General features: G+C 41.3%; 1 protein-coding gene across 1 annotated transcript in view; it reads left to right on the top strand.

Moving 5' to 3' along the window:
- The window catches only part of LOC5567609 (neurexin-1), a 571,360-nt gene that overhangs the window by 64,229 nt on the left and 483,303 nt on the right, over window positions 1–23,828 (top strand). The window contains 1 exon segment of the mRNA XM_021857706.1: window positions 15,436–15,569. Within this exon segment, the coding sequence (XP_021713398.1) occupies window positions 15,436–15,569 (134 nt within the window).

Genomic DNA, 23,828 nt, shown 5'->3' with positions numbered 1-23,828 from the left:
TTTATGAGTTCAGCTGAGATACCATCCTTACCAGCAGCTTTGTTGTTCTTGAGCTGCTGAATAGCATCATTAACCTCCCTCAAAGTGGGGGCTGGTTGGTTTCCATCCTCCGCAGTACTGACGAAGGCATTTCCTGCGTTATCACGACCTTCATTGCCTGTGCTTTCAGCGCCACTCAGATCACCTCACGCTCGTCCGTCAAAATGCTCCCATTCTTAACCCTGCACATCTCGGCTCGCGGCACGAAGCCGTTGCGGGATGCGTTGAGCTTCTGATAAAACTTGCGTGTTTCTTGAGACCGGCACAGCTGTTCCATCTCCTCGCACTTCGTCTCCTCCAGGCGGCATTTTTCTTCCGAAAGACGCGGGTCTGCCGTTGCCGTTTCCATCTATAACGCTCCACGTTCTGCCGGTTACCTTGCTGTAGCATGACCGCTTGCGCTGCGTTCTTCTTCTCTAGAATCTGCCTACATTTCTCGTCGAACAAATCGTTCCGTCGACTCCGTCCCACGTACCCAACGTTGTTCTCAGCTGCATTTTTGATGGCTGCTGTTCTCCAGCAGTCCTCAAGAGGGGCTACATCCAGCTCACCCTCTTCCGGTAATGCAGCCTCGAGGTGCTGCGCGTATGCCGCTGCGACATCCGGTTGCTTGAGCCGCTCTAGGTCATACCGGGGCGGCCGTCGGTACCGTACGTTGTTAACGACGGAGAGTTTTGGGCGCAGTTTTACCATCACCAGGTAGTGGTCAGAGTCGATGTTAGCGCCACGGCGATAATGTCGGAGAAGTGCCGTCCATCAATCCAATCAAAACGTGGTCGATTTGTGATTCTGTCTGCTGTGGTGATCTTCAGGTGTATCGGTATGGAAGGCTGTGTAGGAAGTAGGTATTTAGCAACTTACTGTTTTAGAATTAAATTACAAAGTCTCTTGGTTACTTACTTTTGTCTTTGAACAACCCTCTGAAACTCTATGTAAAATGACTGCAATGTAATAATTCCCTCACTGGCATAATTTCAAGTTATTTTATCCAAATTTTAGCCTATTGTATTTGGAATTTTGTATGGAAAAACAGCATTTGTACTAACTTATGTCACTGACTGTAGCTTACCAAACTTGGGCATTTTGTCTGAAAAATCGAAAAAAAATGCAAATGTTTTGTCCAATATTGTATGTGCTGTAGTCATCCCACGCATACGAGTATATAGAAGCCCAATGTAGATCTGTACGCGCTGTTCTTGAGATGGATAGTTGGAGGTTTCCTCTACCCGGACACAATTCACTCCCATTCCACCCTGAAGCGGTCACTCTTCTTGATAGCTACAGCACTGCCACACTACAACAAATCAATTCAACCAACAATGAGAACGGCCGCTATTTGGATCTTTTTTTCGTCGGTGATTTGGATTCTTCTACATCAGTAGCGATGGTTCCTTGCCTTGTTAAAATGGTTACGCACCATCCTCCATTGCTCGTATGATTTTCATAGAGCGGATCTTCGCAGTAATAATATTGAGTCTGCGGTTCAGATTTTCTCCGTTATTTTTGCGTAAGCGATTGACAGGCACGTACCAAAAACGAGCCAAGAGCACAAAACCGGACCTCCTTGGCAAACGACTTCCGTGCGACGGTTAAAAACGTTTAAGAATACTGTCTTGCGGCAGTTGTTAGAATTACGCTTTCTGAGCCAGCCTAATGTGGCCTTCTTGGAGACTCAGGGTCGTTCAAAATTACTCTGGTGAGGAAATTGGGTGGAGGCGGAAAAACTTCCCTTAAAAACATGGACGTAGTCCTACGCCAAATGTGGCCAAGTTGGACCCAGCGATTAGAAGTGAGAGAAGCAGGGCTCAGCGTTTAAATAAATTGAAAAGAGCGTTATATACATTTTAATGAACGTTATAATATCATTTTTCTATTATTTTTCGTTTCGAAATATTAGTAAAAGGGGGTTATTTAGGGTAGGACACACCTGTTAAAGGATCATCGTCGGGGCGTTGCTTCAACCGACACTCGATGCTGCTTGGACGGACTCCAAATTCGTTCCTTTTGGAGGACGGTTTTGACGACCATTTTGTGGAAACTTTGAAGGCCCGGACTGGGGGGAGTTCTTCATGCGTAGGTGGCTTTCTGTAGACCGACCGCAAATCTCTCCAAACGACCAGCACACTCGGAAGCCGCCCGGACGGGTGGCTGGGTCTTCCACGAACTTCACAACACTTGAACACCGGTTGGCCGGCAGAATCCAGCTCCAAGAACGCTTTCACCGAAGGATGCTTCACTACGCGGTCCTTCCCAGTACAATGGCTGATTCCGTGCACAAGTTCGGTTCACTACTTTAGAAAAAATGCCGGATAAAAATTATCGCACTGACTATCGGTGTTGACGGTGGTTCACCTATTAGAGGATTTCTGTCCGGTGACAAGCAGTTTTATGTCATCGCTGATGTCGAACGGCTACCAATGTCTATGACATTTGTCGTTGGTAGCGGCGGTGTGTAGTCGGCGTTATGGAAATCGGGATGGGGATGTTCAGGTAGGATAATTTCGATATAAATTCTTTTATTTCAATTTCAGTGTGTATTTTTTATTTAAATATTTCAGTTAATCGTAATGAAGGTAGCAATAAAACAAATAATTATGATAAGGAAAATAATAATAAGAAAGAATAATAATAATAATAATAAAAAACTATTTAAGGTAATATTTACATAATAACAAATGTAACCATTTTGAGAGGTTACACAGTTTGCTAAACACCACTATGTTCCACTAAGAAATGCTTATGTTAGGCTCAATCATAAGTACCAGTCAGCGGTTTACTTCTGCAGTTATCAGCACTATATTCAGTGAAATTTGAAGTCAAAGCCAAACGCTTCTGGAAATTCTTCAATGAGCAACGAAAACGGCTTATTTGCCTTACTACCTATATAAAGCATAGTGCATAGCGTCACGTTTTCTAGGATGCATTTTTGGGATAGCTAAGAACTTAACTGATGTGTATTGTCTCAAATCACTGTATTGTTCCTTGTCGCGTTCTAACCTAGAATACTGCTCGGAGGTTTGGAGTCCAAACTATTCCAATAGCGTCGAGCGTATTGAGTCTGTGCAATCGCGATTCTTACGCTTCGCCCTCCGTAGGCTACTGTGGAGAGAGCCTTTCAGTCTCCCCAGCCACGAGAATCGTTGCCGATTGATCGATCTTGAACCCTTACAGGTTGGACGCAATACTGCCAGAGCTTTGTTTATCGCTGACACTCTTCAAGATCGACTTGATTGCTCTACTATTTTGGAGCAAATTAACATAAACGTTGCCCCTCCTACACTGCGCAACAACCTTATGCTCCGCTTACCGTGGAGACGAACCAGTTATAGCATGCATGGAGCTATTAATGGTCTGCAAAGAACGTTCAATCGGTTAGCCCCAAAATTTGACTTTGAAACTTCAGACGCACCCTTCACCGACGTTTTTTCAAGTTATCTTGCAAACGTCGCTGGTGATAGCTGAATGTGTTGTGTAGTATTGCCTTGTAATCTCTTTAAGTTTAATTGTGAGCTTTTGTTAGTATTAAGATTAGAATTAAGTTAGACATCGTTGGGGCTGTTGAACGCTCATTGATGTATTCAAAATAAACAAAAATAAATCAGTAAAAATTCCAACATTGCCACTTTTTATGCTTGACGTTCACTTAGTCAACAAAAACGACAAGGTGTTTTGCTTTCAATACTGGGGTTGTTTCTATCTGACATTTCGGAATGAACCTGGAACATAAAATTCACCCATAATCCCATAATAGTGTGGCAAAATTTCAAAAAACGGAGAGGATTTTTTTAGATCCATAACAACAAAAAAAAAAACATTTAAAAGTTGTTTACTAAAGTGTTATTGGCATAAACTCAACTTATTGATACAAAAACTTGGGACAGAGCTTAAAGATCTTATTTAAAATGGCAATGTACTGAAAAGTCATAGAGCCACTAGAGAATTCTAGTGGAAATAAATGATGCAGTAATAAACTCAGTTTTCATTTTTTATAGGTATTCCACCAGTTTATTACAATAGTTTTCGAATATTCAAAAAATCAGTGTGCAAAATTTTCATGCTAAACATGGAGTGAATATTTTCTCCTAGATAGTTGAAAACTCGAAGGATACGTAAAAATGTAAAACAAATGGGTATCTCGGAAACAATTTTGCTGAATTAAAATTTCATAAAAAATGCAGTCCAATTAACGCCATTACTCAGAGTTCTTCCTTTACAAATGTTTTCTTGTTACATCCTTAGCTACCATTCCTCCAAATTGAGTTTTTTTTTTTATTTAAGACGGTTTCCAAAAAAGCTTAGAATCAGGGTTTAATGAAAAAATATTTAAAAAAATAAACGTGCTTCCCAGTGCATTGAAAGGGCAAATAGGCAGCTATGAAAGTATATTTACCAAGCTGTGTTTCAACAAAACATCCAAAGTTTCCAAAACTTCGGTTTCAAATGCCAAAAAAGTCGATGTTCTTCACGCCTATGAATGATGATAGCAACTCCATCACATGCCCCATCCAGTCCAAAAATTTGGATCTCTTTTGTTGTTTGAAACCAGCTGTTAGAAAATTAAACAGCTCGTCCTCTATAACATTCAAAGAACGAGCGTTTCAATTAAAAATAATTAAAACATTATCCATTAGAGAAATGTAGTCCAACATCAATTTTAAAATTTACACCAACAAATTTAATTTTACACCAACTTGGATTGCTTCAGTTCAGTGGTAGTTTTGAACATTGCATCAAACATTTGATTCTATTATTCAGTTAGGAAATCGAAATCAGAGGAAGACATGTTATTAGGTACATTTCCTGGATTTTCTGTTGCGTTTTCCTGTTGAGTTTAGTTGATACCCATATTGAATCATCCACAATAGGAATGTAATGAAAAATTCATTGTTGATTAGTCACTAACAATTGAACAGTTTTTCAAGCATCTTTGCTGGACAATCTTTACATGCCATTCCTTAAAGTTCTTTCCATATGACATCTTTAGCTACCATTTGGAGATTCGGCCGCCAGGTTTTCGAAAAATTAAATTTTTGGAACACCCTAATTCTCATCCATCTACCCACTTCCTTCAGCCCTTGCGTCCTTCCTCTCGTTGCGCCATTTGGCACTAAAAGAGCAAGAGACCTCGTGATTCTGGCGCTTGGAAAAATAAAAGCATATCTCCCCAATTCAATCGATACCGCACACCACCCAACCGAGATTAGTGCACAAGCGCCCAAAACTCAGAGGAAACAGAAAAAAACTCCCCAATAAGAATCATAATTCTGGCAATTTTCAGAGCAATAATCATCTCCAACGCTGCCAACCATTAGAAACCATTGGTCGACCACGTGCCGGACGAAAGGCGACACGCACACACATTCACTCGGGTGGAATGGGTTTTCCGGAATGAGAGCTAACAGTTGGGAAATTTCGTATTCGTCGTCGTTGTCTCCGGAAGTTTGCACGCCTCGTTGATTTCCATTGAGTTGTCGTCGTCGTCGTCGTTCGGTTTCGTCGGCTGTAAGTTGGTTTAGGTGGGGATGGATGGGAAGAAAAACTATAGGCTTTCACGACGACGTTGCATAATTGATTTATCGAATGGTGGCATTTGAGTCGAGGGATGGTTTTGTTTTGCGAAGAATGGAACAGCTTTTGGTTGATAGGGTATGAGGTCGAATGGGTATTTGGTGGAATCATGGATATTGATATGTCTAATCACTTCAAAAAGAACTACGTTGCCAATAATCACATTCCATTCAGATTCCTTTAAATAGGCAAACGCTAGCTCTACTCAGGCCTCACTCTGCCTGTATCTGCTACCATGCACTTAATTTTGGCAGAATTAATGGCCAAGCCTCTCTTCACTGTCTTCCTCAACAGAGATAGGAATGCTTCGTCTACTTATGGGTCGTCGATATTGGAGGAAAAGTGTCGTGCATGAATTTGAACCTTGACTCAATTTGAAATACAAATCTTCAAAGTTTGAAGGTTTTTAATGTTAGATTCTATTGCCTTTACTAATCTTAAGAGTTAAATGTTGTTGATTTCGAACGTCATATCCACCACCCTTGGAAACAGATATGGTGTTGAGATAAGACTTGCATTCCAAAGTTGTTAGTTCAAATCTAGGCCGGTAAAAATGTTAGTTTTTTTTTATTTTCAAAATAAAACATGCAACATTGAACTCAAGGGCCCACTTATATTGTCAAGATTTAACAGTAGAGCAAATTCAAGAACAGAACTGTTGATATCAACGGGCACTTGTGGAAAAGTGTAAGGCACTTCATTCCACTTTAGACAAATTTAATGCCATGCTTTCATCACTACGATCAACGAATTTTTCAATAAGCAAAGTCATAAAATTACTATAACACCATTCACTTCAGTTGGTTGGGCTTTACTCGGTCCGTATCTAATACCCAAAACAATACCATCCAGGATTTGCAAACCATGGCAAGAAAATAACACGTTAAATTTTATGGTCCATTCTTCGCCCTTCGACGAACAAGAGGCACGGCAACGGGATCAAAGAAAGCAAACATCATCCCTTTTCTGGATGTAGGTAATACGCTTCCACCACTGAATAAACCAATCAAATTGACTCCATCCCATTTGCGTCGCAGCCGATCCGTATCCAATCAACAAGGGACACACGCACACGCTAAGATTAGTTCATTCATGAAAAAATCTGATTTCTGTTCAGAACAACGAGCGTATATCAAGCAACAACACTGATAATCGTTTCTAAAAGGATGGAAATCCAGTGCGTATTGTATTAAAATTATTTCTGCTGACGAAAGTTTTAAGGCTACGCACGGCAATAAAACAGTACTTAACAGGACCTGTGTCTTCGATTTTTTGTTAGACCCGTTAGCGAAAGCTAACGGTGGTAATCCTTTATGAACACGATCTTAAGAAAAAAAAACCTCTTAGAAGGTCACTTGCAAATATTCAGTGAATATGGTTGCAACTACTAACAAAAGGAAGGGTGAACCATTCTTTTAAAACATGTAGGATATAAACTGTCACTGAACGTGGCAAAAATGGTAGAAAGGACATTTCTCCGGAATGCGAACATTCTTCCAGGGGTGAAATGGATAATTTTGATAATTGCATCGAAATGAGCAATCAGATCGATGCTCTAGACAAATTTTCCGAACACCAAATCGAAGCAGCCTCTAGCCCAGGCTCTTTGATTCAAGTGAGGAAGCAAAAAGTGCCGCCTATCGTGGTCAGTTGGGGGGCAATTTAGGCAGGAGATCTTGAACTCCATTAGGGGAATCAAGGTTCCCTTCCAAATCGCAAAGAAAGGAGACTGTTACGTTTTGCCGGAAACTCTTAAAGATCGCGAACTTCTTCTCAAACACCTTAAAGAGAAGAAGCGTAATTTTTTTACTTATGACGACAACACTGAACGTTTGTTTAAAGTCGTCTTGAAAGGTATATCAAGTGATTATAAGTCACCTGAAGAGGTCAGAAATGGAATAAATGATTTACTTGGATTTTCCCCAGTCCAAGTAATCATTATGAAAAAGAGACCCCAATTTGGCATTGTTCAAAAGGGGCTTTCTCAAGAATATTATTTAGTTCACTTTAACAAAAAAGAACTAAATAATACTAAAGCTTTAGAAAAAGCAAAACTTATGTTCGATGTCCGTGTGACATGGAAACATTTCCAGAAACCTGGAGGAAATTATCAGAACCCCACTCATTGCCGTCGGTGCCAAAAGTGGGGTCATGGTACAAAAAATTTTCGCATGGATGCTAAATGCATGATTTGTGGAGATTCTTCTCACGCCAAGGACGTCTGCCCAGCGAAGGAAGATACCGATAAGTTCATATGCGCGAATTGCGGGGGCAATTATAAGTCAAATTTTTGGGCTTGCCCTTCGCGAAGGCAAGTCACCTTGACGCTAGGCAGATGAACGATAATGTCCGTTACGATAACGGTCGTTTCCGAAGTTTCCCTGGTAGAGTTTCGAACAATGCTCAGTTAACATTCGCTTGATTAATAATCATACCCATCAGGAAGATTATAATCATGTTAATTCACAAACAAATTTGAATCCGTCGGGTAGCCGTTCGAATCTTTAATTTCGAAAGTAGAGGAACTTACCTATTCTCGGCCGTCTTATCCGATGCCGCGCTTCTTTTGAAATATTCGCGAACAAACGCACACAAACTACGTGTCTGTCTGTTTACATTTATGCATGGCTCAATCATCTATCGATTCACACCGACAGACTTGTCGAAATGCTTTTGGAAAAGTTTTTACAACGCTGCGAACATCTCTTGTCAGTGTGACTATTGTCGGCAGCCTCATTCTATTCGGCAACTTTTCCATAAGAACGGCAGCTCCGAATCAGTCACATTGTGAGGCGTGTTCATTTGAATTGATGACGAAGAAACATCTGAATGTTTTCATTAACGTGTTTTGATAGAATAATACTGTGTATTACCCAAGGAAAATCCTTTGCCGATATCGTAGCAGGTAATTTGAACTCCTCCCCTTTTCATACTACAAGTGCTCTTCTAGACATAGAAAAAGCATTTCACAGTGTTTGGCATGAAGGTTTGATCGTTAAATTAAAAAACTTTAATTTTCCAACATACATTGTTGGAATAATTCAAAGTTATCTGTCAAATCGTATACTTCAGGTTAATTTTCAGAACTCCAGATCTGAAAGACTTCCTGTAAGAGCTGGTGTTCCTCAAGGCAGCATTTTGGGACCAATATTATACAATATATTCACATCTGACTTACCTGAGTTACCATGGATGTCAAAAATCTTTGTGTGCGGATGACACAGGCCTCTCCGCCAAAAAACGAAGCCTGCGTGTCATCTGTAGTCGATTGCAAAAAAGTTTGGATATTTTTTCTTCATACTTGCAAAAATGGAAGATTTCTCCTAATGCTTCCAAAACTCAACTAATAATATTCCCACATAAACCCAAAGCTCTTTATTTGAAACCTTCAAGTAGACATGTTGTCACGATGAGAGAAGTTCCAATAAATTGGTCAGATGAAGTAAAGTATCTAGGGCTCATGCTAGATAAGAATTTAACTTTCAAAAATCACAGTGAGGGCATTTAAGCCAAATGTAACAAATATGTAAAATGTCTCTATCCCCTTATTAATAGAAAATCAAAACTTTGTCTTAAGAACAAGCTTTTGATATTCAAACAAATTTTCAGGCCAGCCATGTTGTATGTTGTACCAATATAGACTAGCTGTTGTAATACCAGGAAGAAAGCTCTGCAGAGGATTATAAATAAAGTTTTGATAATGATTCTGAAGCTTCCTCCCTGGTATAGTACCAATGAATTACATAGAATATCCAATGTTGAAACATTGGAACAAATGTCAAATAAAAAAATAAATAGTTTCAGGCAAAAATCGTTGCAATCTTCTTTTGCCACGATTAATGCGTTATATATTTAGGTTAAGTTAGGTTAAGTAAACTGAAAGCGTTTTGTTTTGCTCATATAAGCAGGTGATATCATCTCACCTGTAAAAAATCTGAACTGCTACGGCAAATGAAATGTAATATGTTGTTAACAAAATGTTAATAAAATCTTGAATTTGTTTCACTGAATTAGGATGATAGTGTTGTCTAATAACACAGAACACCTAGATATAAGAATTGAATGTAATGTTTGAAATGATATTAATAAAGGAATTAAAAAAAAAATGCGCAGAAAATTTGGAAAAAAAAAAAACCACTTGATCAGGAACAGAAATCGCAAAAGTGTAAGGTTTTTCAATAAATACTGTGTGGCTCGTACTGAATTAGTTCGAAGTAACTATTTAGACAGATCGCAAACAACAGAGGAAACGTCGGGCAGTTACTGTGTACCATCTGCTGATACCCACGTAATTGACCCCGAATCAGCCCAATTAAGAGATTTTGGGCTATTATAAAGTGGAAGCTAAGAGGGAATCAAAGGGCCCTATTGTATAAGTCGAGTCGATCAAAAACGACTCGACCGAAGTCACTGTCGACCAAAAACTTCGCTCGACTTGGCTCTGTCACTCGAGTTTATCGACAGTTGTCACTCTATGTGACTGGATTACTATGGGAGTCGACGGGTGACATCTGAAATATGCATGCTTACTTTGATCGACAATGACTTCAGACGAGTCACGTGAATTCGCTCGAATTACAAAATAGACCCCAAAGTATCGCCAAAACATCGACTAACTGTGAACTAAGGGGTCTATTTTGTAAATCGAGCGAATTCACGTGACTCGTCTGCAGTCATTGTCGATCAAAGTAAGCATGCATATTTCAGATGTCACCCGTCGACTCCCATAGTAATCCAGCCACATAGAGAGACAACTGTCGATAAACTCTAGTGACAGAGCCCAGTCGAGCGAAATTTTTGGTCGACAGTGACTCCAGTCGAGTCGTTTTTGCTCGACTCGACTTATAAAATAGGGCCCTAAATGGGATAAACTTGTCAAAAATATTGATGAAAATAGATTGCGCAAATTACATAATTAACCGTATTCCTGGAAAATTCCGACAGTTTCTCATAAAAGGGGATAATTTTTTTTTTATTATTTTTCCTTTGAAGCTTACAAGCAATGCAACATTTGAGTTTAAACAGATTTCAGTATTGTTGAATTATATCCAAATTATTCCAATTTGTGTATGTTCCAATTCTAAATGGGCCACACCTTCCTACTTGTCAAATGTGATTCCATTTTGCGGGTTGAACGAAAATTCGTCGATGTTGGTTGCCAAGGTTTGCTCTGGGTTGCTAAGGGTTGGTGTTGGCTGCGCTAGCTTCTACAGGAACTGTGCCATCTAGAGTGTTGCTTGCTGTAGTTCTTCCATCCGTTCCATCACTTCCCTGGGGTTCTTGAATCATTAATACTCATCGCAAAATTGTTATGTCCGGATTACTTTCGGAAAGATCTTGAGTATTACTTTTACAATATAATGTTAATATTTTTAAAGTTATTTACTAATGAAGACTGAGTTGTTAGTTGGTGCGCTTATAAAGTAAAGCAATGGTTGTTGAGATCGAAAATTGATAGTTTTTAGATTGTTTGTTTCCAGAGTTTTGTAGTAACAACTGGGACCCAACCCAAACAAACTAATATTTTGAACTAATAAGTGTAACTTACGAAGGTGCAAGGTTTATCACCAGAGTATGCGACGATCCAACGCGTATTCGGACTTTTAGAGAACAAAACCATCAAACTTTTTTTGTTGTAGTACAGTTTTTAGGTTAGTATATAAATGTGACATAAAATGTTTTATACAGCGAAGTTAAATCAGAATATACTACAGTAATCAGTAGTTCACTCACAAAAACAATAAATTTGTGCTCGATTCTGTGTGAATAAACCTAACCGTGCAAAACATGAGCTGACAGTTTTATTCCCGCTTTGGTGTGGCTTTCTTTATAGACCAATTAATAACAGAAGAAGGATAGAAGAAGATTTGCTTCAGCCACCATGGCAAAACGAATTCCCACTAAAAGAAAGAAAGCACGTCAATCAAGCACAGGGAGGGACATTACTTTCAGCCAACGAACGATGAACCCTTCGCTTCGCACTGAATCATCAGCGAAGGGATCCAAATGACGACGCTGCTTTCTTCTGTTTGACCTTCAGTCGTAGTCAGGTTCACCTAGTTTCGTGAAAATCACCTGTCACTTCCACCCTGGTATTCCCTCCCGTGACGATCCACTCTGCCAAATGTTTGAAGCCACTTACTGCTCCAGAATTGGTTGGAGTTTTGCGCCCGGCAGGTGAATTCCTGATAAAACACAAACGTTCTACTATGGAGCAACCCAACCCTTAGCTATATACAGAGCTAGATGAAAGCTCCAGAGGAGCAATCGCCCCAGGGGACAGAGACCTCGCACTTCTCATCCTGTTCCACGTCGCAGTTAACTCATCCAACGGCGGCGACGAAGGACTGACAGGGAAAGCGGAGCAGCAATCCAATTCAGATTGCTTACCGTCTTCGTCCTTTAATCCACCTCGCCGTCCTCCTTTCCCGACTAAGATAAGCAACCATGACAGAGACTGGTTCGTGGGAGAAACCCGCCGACTGGATGTGGGCGACATTGAACACGCTCAACCAACCGATGAAATTGATCGTCTCTCACGTACTGCAGATTCTTCTGTTTTCTTTTCTTTTTTTGGGAGGGGGGTAAATTTATCCCACAGTTTCCACGGATTTCCCAACGTGGGTTGTGAAAGCAAAATGCAAACAAGGTGGCAACGTGGAAAATATGCAAACAAGCGCCCCTAATTAAGTTGCTTTCAATCGGGCGGAGCGCGCGTCAATGAGTGATGGTTCGTGGGAAATTTATCAGAGCAGTGAACTATCGATGAAAATCTGAATTGGTGGGTGGGTGTAGGGTTTTCGAGGAAGATTTTCACGCAATTTTTGATGTACTGTCTCAGAAATTAAGTTCTAATTGATGAGAAGATGGGTTTGTATTTGGCTTTGGCTTTGGCTTTGGCTTTGGCTTTGGCTTTGGCTTTGGCTTTGGCTTTGGCTTTGGTTTTGGCTTTGGCTTTGGCTTTGGCTTTGGCTTTGGCTTTGGCTTTGGCTTTGGCTTTGGCAACATCATCATCATCATCAACATTTCTCATTCCTCACTCTTTACTCCTATTTTCGCACTCCAGACTTTTCATTCCTCACTTCTCATTCCTCATTCTTCACTTCTCATGTTTCACTCCTTATTCTCACTCCTTATTCCTCACTCTTCATTTTTCATTCATCACTCTTCACTCCTCATTCTTCATTTCACTCATTATTTCTCACTCTTCATTCTTCATTCCTCACTCTTCACTCCTCACTCCTCATTCCACATTCATCAATCTTCACACTGCACTCCTCACTCCTCGCTCGTCATTTCTCATTCCTCACTTCACACTACTCATACAGCATTCTTCGTTCCTCATAGATCACTCTTTATTCCTCATTGCACACTCCTTATTCATCACACCTTCATTCTCAGTCCTCACTGCTCTTTCCTCTTTCTTCAATCATTTTTCCTCACCCCTAATTCCTTACTCCTCACTCCACTTTCGTCATTCATCATTTGCTACTCCTCAAGCCTCATTCCTCGCCCCTTATTCTTTACTAATTTCTCATACTCTCTCGGTGAAATTGATTTACCCTTTCGGGCGAATTTATTTATCCTCTCAGAGGAATAAATTTACCTTCTCTAAGGAATCAATTTTCCCTCTCAGGGGAATTGATTTACCCTCTTAGAGGAATTCATTTGCTATCTCTAACGAATTAATTTATTCTCTCGAGGGAAATGATTTACCCTTTCGAAGCAATTGATCTACTTTCTAGGGGGAATTGATATACTCCCTCGGGGGAATTAATTTACCCTCTCGGAGTTATTAATTAACTCTCCCGGGGAATTAAATTACTCTTTCGGGGGAAGTGATTTACTCTCTCAGGGGAATTAATTTACCTTCTCGGGGGAATTGATTTATCCTCTCGGAAAATATACTCTGTCGGGGGAATTAGTTTACTCTTTTGGGAGGATTTATTCACTCTCGGAAATTAAATTACCGTACTGGAGGAATTTATTTACCCTCTTAGAGGCATTGATTTACCCTCTCGGAGGAATTGATTTACCCTCTCGGGGGAATTGATCTACACTCTCGGAGGGATTGATGTACTCTCTCAGGGGAATTAATTTACCCTCTCGGAGTAATTAATTCACCGTCTCGGGGGAATTAATTTACCCTCTCGATGAAATTAAATTTCCCCTTTCGGGATAATTGATTTACCCTCTCGGGAGTAATAATTTACCCTCTAGGGGGAATTAAATTACCCTCTCAGGGGAATTAATCTAATCTCTAGAGGGGAATTAGTTTACCCTCTTGGAGGGATTGATTTAACCTCTCGAGGGAATTTATTTACCTTCTCGAAAGAGTTGATTACCCTCTCGGGGGAATTAAATTACCCCTTTGGGGGGATTGATTTACCCTCTTCTAGGCAGTGTTGCATGCGAACGCGTTCAGTTTGCGTTTCAGTTAAAATTTTTGAACGAGAGATCAAGTAGGCTTGAACATTGAGCAGTTCAAAAATTTGAACCCGTGCGAGCTGAAAATTGAACGCGAAAAGAAAACTGTCGTCATGGTAGACACATGACCTATTTCAATGCGAAAATTTTGCATAGATGTTAAGAAACATTGAAGGTTCTGAATTGGTGAATTTTACTCTCTCGAGGGAACTGATGTACCCTCTCGGAGTAATTAATTTACCCTCTCGGGGGAATTTAATTACTTTTTCTGGGGGATTGATTTACCCTCTCATGGGTATTGAATTACCCTCTTGGGGGAATTGATTTACCCTCTTCGGGGAATTAATTTATTCTCTCGGAGGTTTTTATGTACTCTCTCTCGGGGGAATTAGTTTACCCTCTCGGGGGGTTGTTTAATTACCCTCTTGAAGGAATTGATTTTCTCTCTCGGGGGAATTAAATTACCCTACCGGGAGAATTCTTAGAGGAAATTGATTTACCCTCTCTGGTGAATTGATTTACCCTCTGGGGGGAATTGATCTACTCTCTAGGATGAATTGATGTATTCTCTCAGGGGAATTAATTCACCCTCTCGGAGTAATTGATGCACTCTTTCAGGGGAATTAATTTACCCTCTCAGGGGAAATAAGTTTCCCTTTCGGGATGATAGATTTATCCTCTCGAGGGTAATTATTCACCCTGTCGGGGGAATTAAATTACCTTCTCGGGGGAATTGATGTACTCTCTCGGGAGAATTAGTCAACCCTCTCGGGGGGATTTATTTACCTTCTCGAAGGAATTGGTTTACCCTCTCGGGAGAATTGATTTACCCTCTCGGGGGAATTGACAAACTGTCTCGGGGGAATTCATTTACCCTCTCGAGGGAATTAAATTACCCTTTTAAGGGGATTTATTTACCCTCTCAGTGTAATTGATTTACTCTCTCGGGGGAATTGATGTACTCCCTCGGGGGAATTGATTTACCCTTTCGAGGGAATCAAATGACCCTTTTGGAGGGATTGATTTACCCTCTCGGGCAAATTGATTTACATCAAAGTTTACTCTAAAGTTGGGTTGGTCTGAAGTTTGATTTGATTTTTTTGCTAGATTTAGGTTGGACTGGGATAACATTTGAAGTAGCCTTTGGATTGGATTGAAATAGGATTGAATAAATAAGTACACTCTAAAATTCATAACTATACACTGTAAAACTTTACGACTTAGTCAGTAAAGTATATTTTCGTAGGAGTATATTGGATATTATAGTGGATTTGAGTAGAAGTATATTGGAGTGCGTTGCATCCCTACTCAGGACATCAAAATAATGTGTCCAGTGATCCCTGTCTTCATTCACCCAAACCATCAGCTAATCTTCCGTTTTCCATCTTTCCCTCAAAACAGGTCCTCCGGAACGACGAGCACACCACCCTGACGGTAGATGGCGTATCGCAGAGTCGTACCTCCCGAGGGAAGGAATTCCTCTTTGGGAAGTTTGCCACCAACTCGGACGTGTTTGTCGGTGGCATGCCCAACTGGTAAGTCAATTCGGTCATTAGACATTCATAATCCTGGCGGGAAAACAAGGGTCCCATCTTTCCGGGTAAAGCCGGGTTAGCCTCTCACCTCCATTACAGATAAGTGATCTGGCCGCCATTCACCGACGAAGGATTTCTATGGCTAGAACGCTTTTCCATAATTAAAATAATTCCCCTCCAACAAACAATAAACGTAACGTTAAAAACAGCAAAAAACTTTTCCCGGTTTCGTTTCGTCTGTGTCGGAATTCGGCCAATTGCGGAGTGCCCGGAATGCGAAGTGGATTCTCATGAACTCAATTTCACACCGCCTCACGCAGATAGCAATCGTCCGGAATGTTCCAGTCGGGGTTTCCTCTGCGAATTAGTTATTTTTTGTTGTTTCAAAATGTTTCCTCCCAACTTTGGACGGATGGAAAGCGGTGGGGACTGCGAATGATAACTGCCATATAAATTTTTACTCGGTATTTGGTGATAAAGTTTTCCCATTTAGAAATGTTGCGGTGCTGCTTCTTTTTCGGCTGTTTGCAGTCCCAGTTGCGCAGATGTTTTTGAGACATTGAAGATAAAAAATGAACATTTTGAATCTCATTGTGAGCGTTATATTCGCAGGACAAAATCGAATCGATTGATATGTCGCAAGGTATGGTTTAGTGCAAGACGAAAACTGGCCACCGGTGCAATCCGTTCCAGGTTTATTACCGGTAAGATGTTCCGAAGGCTGTATTTCAGTTATTCCTTACTCGATTGAAGTCATGTTTTCGACAAAATGTTTCAATCTACCAACTACACGTTGTTCCAGCTAGAACAATCAAGATTAAAACGTTCCCAAGTTGGCTTCAAAAAACCTACCGAAATGGAAAAGTGCTCTCACCTTGAGAGGTATTTTTATCAAACACCTATTTTCCATCTCCATCCAATCTCTTAAGCAAATCTACCACACCGTACACATGGTGCCAAGCACAGATTGTGGCAATGAGACCCAAGGTGACATGCTCGTTCGCAATTTACCTAAAAATCCCGACAAGGATTTCACACCGCACACTTACACACACACAACCAAACATTTATCTTCGAGCTCAAGCTTCCGGGGCAGGCACTAAATTGAATAACGTGGTTCCAGTGCCATCGTCGTATCACTTTTAATTAGTGAAAATGCTTTTTTTCCTATACTGATGCTCCATCGTCCTTTCCGACTCCAGTCGAGTGTCCAGGACTTGAAGTGCAAGAGCAATAGATAGAAATTGAGACGCTGAGTTGTAGAATTTGGGTCAATTCCATTCTGGAAGGTACACCTGTGTACCGGAAAGCTTTTCCGTATTTTTTCCTCTGTTATCTTCCGAGTCGTCTGATACTTTTCTAAATCAGATGCAGTCTGAGCGTTGGAGTTGGAGTAGAGTAACGGAGAACACACATGACATCTGGATTATGTGCGATTCCATAGAAAGCGTTGAGTAATTACTCCGGAGGTGGTGCTGGTTTGGGTGGTTTTAGCGGTAAAATGTTTTCTTGAAAATGGAACATTCGCAAATAGTGCTTTGAAAATTGAATCAAAATGTAGAATAAGCTAAAAATATTTGAATGAATTTTAAAATTCAAGAAAAACAATAGTACATGCTTTAAGCAGAGAAATAGGCAAGGAATATCTTATAATAGAGAGGTAAGTTGGAGAAACAGCTGGAAAGGTTCTAGCAGAAAGCTTGGAATGGTTCCAGTAGAAAGTTGGAAAATCTACCAGCAGAAAGCTGAAAATGATTCCAGCAAAAAACTGGAAAAACTTCCAGCAAACATCTGTAAAGGATTCCACCTGAAAGCTGGAAAAGCAGATAGATGGAAATGTTTCGCAAGAAAATCTTTCAGCAGAAAGCTGGAAAAACTTCATGCAGAATGTTAGAAAAGCTTCCAGCAGCAAAATAAAAAAGCTGGCAGAAGAAAGCTCAAAGATCTGGAATAGCTTCCAACAGAAAGCTGGAAATCCTTCAATCAGAAAGTTAAGAAAACTTCCAGAAGAAAGCTAGAAAATCTTTCAGCAGAAAGCCGGAAAAGCTTCCAGAAGAAAGCTGGAAAAACTGCCAGCATAAAGCTGCAAAAACTTCCAGCAGAAAGCTGAAAAAGCTAGAAAAACTTCCAGAAGAGAGCAGGAAAAGCTTCCAGCAGAGAAAACGAAAAGCTTCCAGCGGAGAGCTGGAAAAACACCCAGCAGAGAGCTAGAAAAAAATTGGAAAAGCTTCCAGTTAAAAATTGGAAAAGCTTCCAGTAGAAAACTGGAAAGCTTTCAACAGACAGCTGGAAAAGCTTCTAGCAGAAAGCTTGATAAGCTTCCAGCAGAAAGCCAGAAAAGCTTCCAGAACAAAGCTGGAAAACTTCCAGCAAAAAGCTGCAAAAGCTTTCAGCAGAAAGCTGTTAAAGCTTCAAGCAGAAAGCTGGAAAAGCTTCTAGAAGAAAGTTGAAATAGCTTCTGACAGAAAATGGGAAATGCTTCCAGCAGAAAGCCGGAAAATCTTCCAGAACAAAGCTGGAAAAACTTCCAGCAAAAAGCTGCAAAAAGCTTCCAACAGAAAGCTGTTAAAGCTTTCAGCAGAGAGCTGGAAAAGCTTTCAGCAAAGAGCTAGAAAAGCTTCCAGTAGAGAGCTTAGAATGGTTACAGTAGACAGCTGGAAAAGCTTCAGGTAGAAAGCTGGAAAAGCTTCCAGCAGAGAGTAGGAAGGGCTTGCAGCAGAGAGCTGGAAAAACTTCCAACAGAGGCTGGAAAAGCTTCCAGGAGAGAGCTGGAAAAGCTTTCAGCAAAGAGCTAGAAAAGCTTCCAGTAGAGAGCTGGGAAAGCTTCCATTTGACAGCTGGAAAAGCTTCCAGCAGAAAGCTGGAAAAGCTTCCAGCAGAAAGCCGGAAAAGCTTTCAGCAGAAGGCTGGAAAAGCTGTCAGCAGAAAGCTGGAAAAGCTTCCAGTAGAGAGCTGGGAAAGCTTCCATTTGACAGTTGGAAAAGCTTCCAGCAGAATGCCGGAAAAGCTTCCAGCAGCCAGGAAAAGCTGGAAAAGCTTTGGGTAGAAAGCTGGAAAAGCTTCCACAAGAGAGTAGGAAAAGCTTGCAGCAGAGAGCTGGAGAAACTTCCAACAGAGAGCTAGAAAAGCTTCCAGCAAAAAGCTGGAAAAGATTCTAGCAGAAAGCTGCAGAAGCTTCCAGCAGAAAGCTGGAAAAGTTTTGAGCAGAAAGCTGGAAAAGCTTCCAGAAGGGAGCTGAAAAAGCTTCCAGTAGATAGCTGGAAAAGCTTCAGGTAGACAGCTGGAAAAGCTTCCAGCAGAGAGAAGGAAAAGCTTGCAGCAGAGAGCTGGAAAAACTTCCAACAGAGAGCTGGAAAAGCTTTCAGCAGAGAGCTGGAAAAGCTTTCAGCAAAGAGCTAGAAAAGCTTCCAGTAGAGAGCTGGGAAAGCTTCCATTTGACAGTTGGAAAAGCTTCCAGCAGAATGCCGGAAAAGCTTCCAGCAGAAAGCTGGAAAAGCTTCTAGCAGAAAGCTTGAAAAACTTCCAGTAGATAGCTGGAAAAAAAGCTTTTAGAAAAAAGCTTGTTGAAAGCTGGAATAGCTTCCAGCAGAGAATAGGAAAAGCTTGCATCAGAGAGCAGGAAAAACTTCCAACAGAGAGCTGGAAAAGCTTCCAGCAGAGAGCTGGAAAAGCTTTCAGCAAAAAGCTAGAAAAGCTTCCAGCAGAAAGCTGGAAAAACTTCCAACAGATAGCTGGAAAAGCTTCCAGCAGAAAGCTGGAAAAGCTTCCAGCAGAAAGCTGGAATAGCTTCCAGCAGTAAGCCGGAAAAGCTTCCTGCAGAAAGCTGGAAAAGCTTTCAGCAAAAAGCTGGAATTGCTTCCAGCAGAAAGCTGGAAAAGCTTCCAGCAGAAAACTTAACTTCCAGCAGAAAGCTGGAAAAGCTTCCAGTAGAGAGTTGGGAAAGCTTCCAGTAGTCAGCTGGAAAAGCTTCCAGCAGAGAGCCAGAAAAGCTTCCAGCAGGGAGCCAGAAAAGCTTTCAACAGAAAGCTTGAAAAACTTCCAACAGAGAGCTAGAAAAGCTTCCAGCAAAAAGCTGCAGAAGCTTCCAGCAGAAAGCTACAAAAGCTTCCAGAAGGGAGCTGGAGAAGCTTCCAGTAGATAGCTGGAAAAGCTTCAGGTAGAAAGCTGGAAAAGCTTCCAGCAGAGAGTAGGAAGGGCTTGCAGCAGAGAGCTGGAAAAACTTCCATCAGAGAGCTGGAAAAGCTTCCAGGAGAGAGCTGGAAAAGCTTTCAGCAAAGAGCTAGAAATGCTTCCAGTAGAGAGCTGGGAAAGCTTCCATTTGACAGCTGGAAAAGCATCCAGCAGAAAGCTGGAAAAGCTTCCAGCAGAAAGCCGGAAAAGCTTTCAGCAGAAGGCTGGAAAAGCTGTTAGCAGAAAGCTGGAAAAGCTTCCAGTAGAGAGCTGGAAAAGCTTTAGGTAGAAAACTGGAAAAGCTTCCACAAGAGAGTAGGAAAAGCTTGCAGCAGAGAGCTGGAAAAACTTCCAACAGAGAGCTAGAAAAGCTTCCAGCAAAAAGCTGGAAAAGATTCTAGCAGAAAGCTGCAGAAGCTTCCAGCAGAAAGCTGGAAAAGTTTTGAGCAGAAAGCTGGAAAAGCTTCCAGAAGGGAGCTGAAAAAGCTTCCAGTAGATAGCTGGAAAAGCTTCAGGTAGACAGCTGGAAAAGCTTCCAGCAGAGAGAAGGAAAAGCTTGCAGCAGAGAGCTGGAAAAACTTCCAACAGAGAGCTGGAAAAGCTTTCAGCAGAGAGCTGGAAAAGCTTTCAGCAAAGAGCTAGAAAAGCTTCCAGTAGAGAGCTGGGAAAGCTTCCATTTGACAGTTGGAAAAGCTTCCAGCAGAATGCCGGAAAAGCTTCCAGCAGAAAGCTGGAAAAGCTTCTAGCAGAAAGCTTGAAAAACTTCCAGTAGATAGCTGGAAAAAAAGCTTTTAGAAAAAAGCTTGTTGAAAGCTGGAATAGCTTCCAGCAGAGAATAGGAAAAGCTTGCATCAGAGAGCAGGAAAAACTTCCAACAGAGAGCTGGAAAAGCTTCCAGCAGAGAGCTGGAAAAGCTTTCAGCAAAAAGCTAGAAAAGCTTCCAGCAGAAAGCTGGAAAAACTTCCAACAGATAGCTGGAAAAGCTTCCAGCAGAAAGCTGGAAAAGCTTCCAGCAGAAAGCTGGAATAGCTTCCAGCAGTAAGCCGGAAAAGCTTCCTGCAGAAAGCTGGAAAAGCTTTCAGCAAAAAGCTGGAATTGCTTCCAGCAGAAAGCTGGAAAAGCTTCCAGCAGAAAACTTAACTTCCAGCAGAAAGCTGGAAAAGCTTCCAGTAGAGAGTTGGGAAAGCTTCCAGTAGTCAGCTGGAAAAGCTTCCAGCAGAGAGCCAGAAAAGCTTCCAGCAGGGAGCCAGAAAAGCTTTCAACAGAAAGCTTGAAAAACTTCCAACAGAGAGCTAGAAAAGCTTCCAGCAAAAAGCTGCAGAAGCTTCCAGCAGAAAGCTACAAAAGCTTCCAGAAGGGAGCTGGAGAAGCTTCCAGTAGATAGCTGGAAAAGCTTCAGGTAGAAAGCTGGAAAAGCTTCCAGCAGAGAGTAGGAAGGGCTTGCAGCAGAGAGCTGGAAAAACTTCCATCAGAGAGCTGGAAAAGCTTCCAGGAGAGAGCTGGAAAAGCTTTCAGCAAAGAGCTAGAATTGCTTCCAGTAGAGAGCTGGGAAAGCTTCCATTTGACAGCTGGAAAAGCATCCAGCAGAAAGCTGGAAAAGCTTCCAGCAGAAAGCCGGAAAAGCTTTCAGCAGAAGGCTGGAAAAGCTGTTAGCAGAAAGCTGGAAAAGCTTCCAGTAGAGAGCTGGAAAAGCTTTAGGTAGAAAACTGGAAAAGCTTCCACAAGAGAGTAGGAAAAGCTTGCAGCAGAGAGCTGGAAAAACTTCCAACAGAGAGCTAGAAAAGCTTCCAGCAAAAAGCTGGAAAAGATTCTAGCAGAAAGCTGCAGAAGCTTCCAGCAGAAAGCTGGAAAAGTTTTGAGCAGAAAGCTAGAAAAGCTTCCAGAAGGGAGCTGAAAAAGCTTCCAGTAGATAGCTGGAAAAGCTTCAGGTAGAATGCTGGAAAAGCTTCCAGCAGAGAGAAGGAAAAGCTTGCAGCAGAGAGCTGGAAAAACTTCCAACAGAGAGCTGGAAAAGCTTTCAGCAGAGAGCTGGAAAAGCTTTCAGCAAAGAGCTAGAAAAGCTTCCAGTAGAGAGCTGGGAAAGCTTCCATTTGACAGTTGGAAAAGCTTCCAGCAGAAAGCTGGAAAAGCTTCTAGCAGAAAGCTTGAAAAACTTCCAGTAGATAGCTGGAAAAAAGCTTTTAGAAAAAAGCTTGTAGAAAGCTGGAATAGCTTCCAGCAGAGAATAGGAAAAGCTTGCAGCAGAGAGCTGGAAAAACTTCCAACAGAGAGCTGGAAAAGCTTTCAGCAAAGAGCTAGAAAAGCTTCCAGTAGAGAGCTGGGAAACCCGACCAGACGGAAGAAACAAGATTATAACAGAATGTGTTCCCCTGATATGATTTTTTTATATGACCAGTTGTTATAAAACATGTACCGTTAGTAGTTAAAGTAACAAAAATTCTAACAAAATTTGCACCAAATTAAACTAAAATATAACAAACCCTGTTACAATTATATCAAAATTATTGACAAAATGTGTTGCAAGGATGTTACAAAATAACAAAATTATTGCGAACTATATTACTGTTTATGACATCGGATGTTATTTGCAACAAACTTATAAATGCGATGTCAAAATTATAACAAATGTTGTTATAAATGTGTTACTAAAAATGTAACAAGCTGAGAACAAAGCCATCTTGATAACAACATTTTATCAACTCCTGTTTTTTTAACTGCTGCTGATAGGAATGTGTTATATTTTTGTTATGTGGTTCTGGTCGGGAAGCTTCCAGTAGAGAGCTGGGAAAGCTTCCAGTTGACAGCTGGAAAAGCTCCCAGCAAAAAGCCGGAAAAGCTTCCAGCAAAAAGCTGGAAAAGCTTCCAGCAGAAAGCTGGAATTGCTTCCAGCAGAAAGCTGGAAAAGCTTCCAGCAGAAAACTTAAAAAGCTTCCAGCAGAAAGCTGGAAAAGCTTCCAGCAGAAAGCTGGAAAAGCTTCCAGCAGAAAACTGGAAAAGCTTTGAGCAGAAAGCTAGAAAAGCTTCCAGAAGGGAGCTGGAAAAGCCTCCAGTAGATAGCTGGAAAAACTTCAGGTAGAAAGCTGGAAAAGCTTCAGGTAGAAAGCTGGAAAAGCTTCCAGCAGAGAGTAGGAAAAGCTTGCAGCAGAGAGCTGGAAAAACTTCCAGCAGAGAGCTAGAAAAACTTCCAGCAGAGAGCTGGAAAAGCTCTCAGTAGGGAGCTGGAAAAGCTTCCAGCAGAGAGCTGGAAAAGCTTTCAGCAAAGAGCTGAAAAAGCTTCCAGTAGAGAGCTGGGAAAGCTTCCAGTAGATAGCTGGAAAAGTTTCGAGCAGAAAGCTGGAAAAGCTTCTAGCAGAAAGCTGGAAAAGCTTCCAGCAGAGAGTAGGATAAGCTTCCAGCAGAGAGCTAGAAAAACTTCCAGTAGAGAGCTGGGAAAGCTTCCATTTGACAGCTGGAAAAGCTTCCAGTAGAAAGCCGGAAAAGCTTCCAGAAGAAAGCTGGTAAAGCTTCCAGCAGAAAGCTGGAAAAGCTGTCAGCAGAGAGCTGGAAAATCTGCCTGCAAAGGGCTGGAAAAGCTTCCAGAGGAAAGCTTGAAAAGCTTCTGATAGAAAGCTGGAAAAGCTTCCAGCAGAAAGGTGGAAAATCTTCCAACAAAGAGCTGGAAAAGCTTCCAGAGGAAAGCTGAAAAAGATTCCAGCAGAAAGCTGGAACAACTTCCAGCAGAAAGCCCAAGCTTTCAGCAGAAATTTGCAAAAAGCTTCCAGCAGAAAGCTGCAAAAGTTTCTAGCAGAAAGCTGGAAAATGTTCCAGCAGAAAGCTGGAAAAGCTTTCAGCAGAAAGCTGGAAAAGCTTCCAGCAGAAAGCTGAAAAAGCTTCCAGCAGAAAGCTGGAAAACTTCCAGCAGAAAGCTGGAAGAGCTTCCAGCACAAAGCTGAAAAATCTTCTAGCAGAAATCTGGAATAACTTTCAATAGAAAGCTGGAAAGCTTCCTACGGCAAGCTGAAAAATCTTCCAGCAGAAAGCTGGATATCTTTTAGCAGAAAGCTGGGAAAGATTCCAGCAGAAAGCTGGTAAAACTCTCAACTGAAAGCT

This window comes from Aedes aegypti, chromosome 1, assembly GCF_002204515.2.
Source record: "Aedes aegypti strain LVP_AGWG chromosome 1, AaegL5.0 Primary Assembly, whole genome shotgun sequence".
Classification (NCBI taxonomy): domain Eukaryota; kingdom Metazoa; phylum Arthropoda; class Insecta; order Diptera; family Culicidae; genus Aedes; species Aedes aegypti.
The sequence above is the reverse complement of the archived record's forward strand: the minus strand, read 5'-3'. Positions and strand labels throughout refer to the sequence as shown.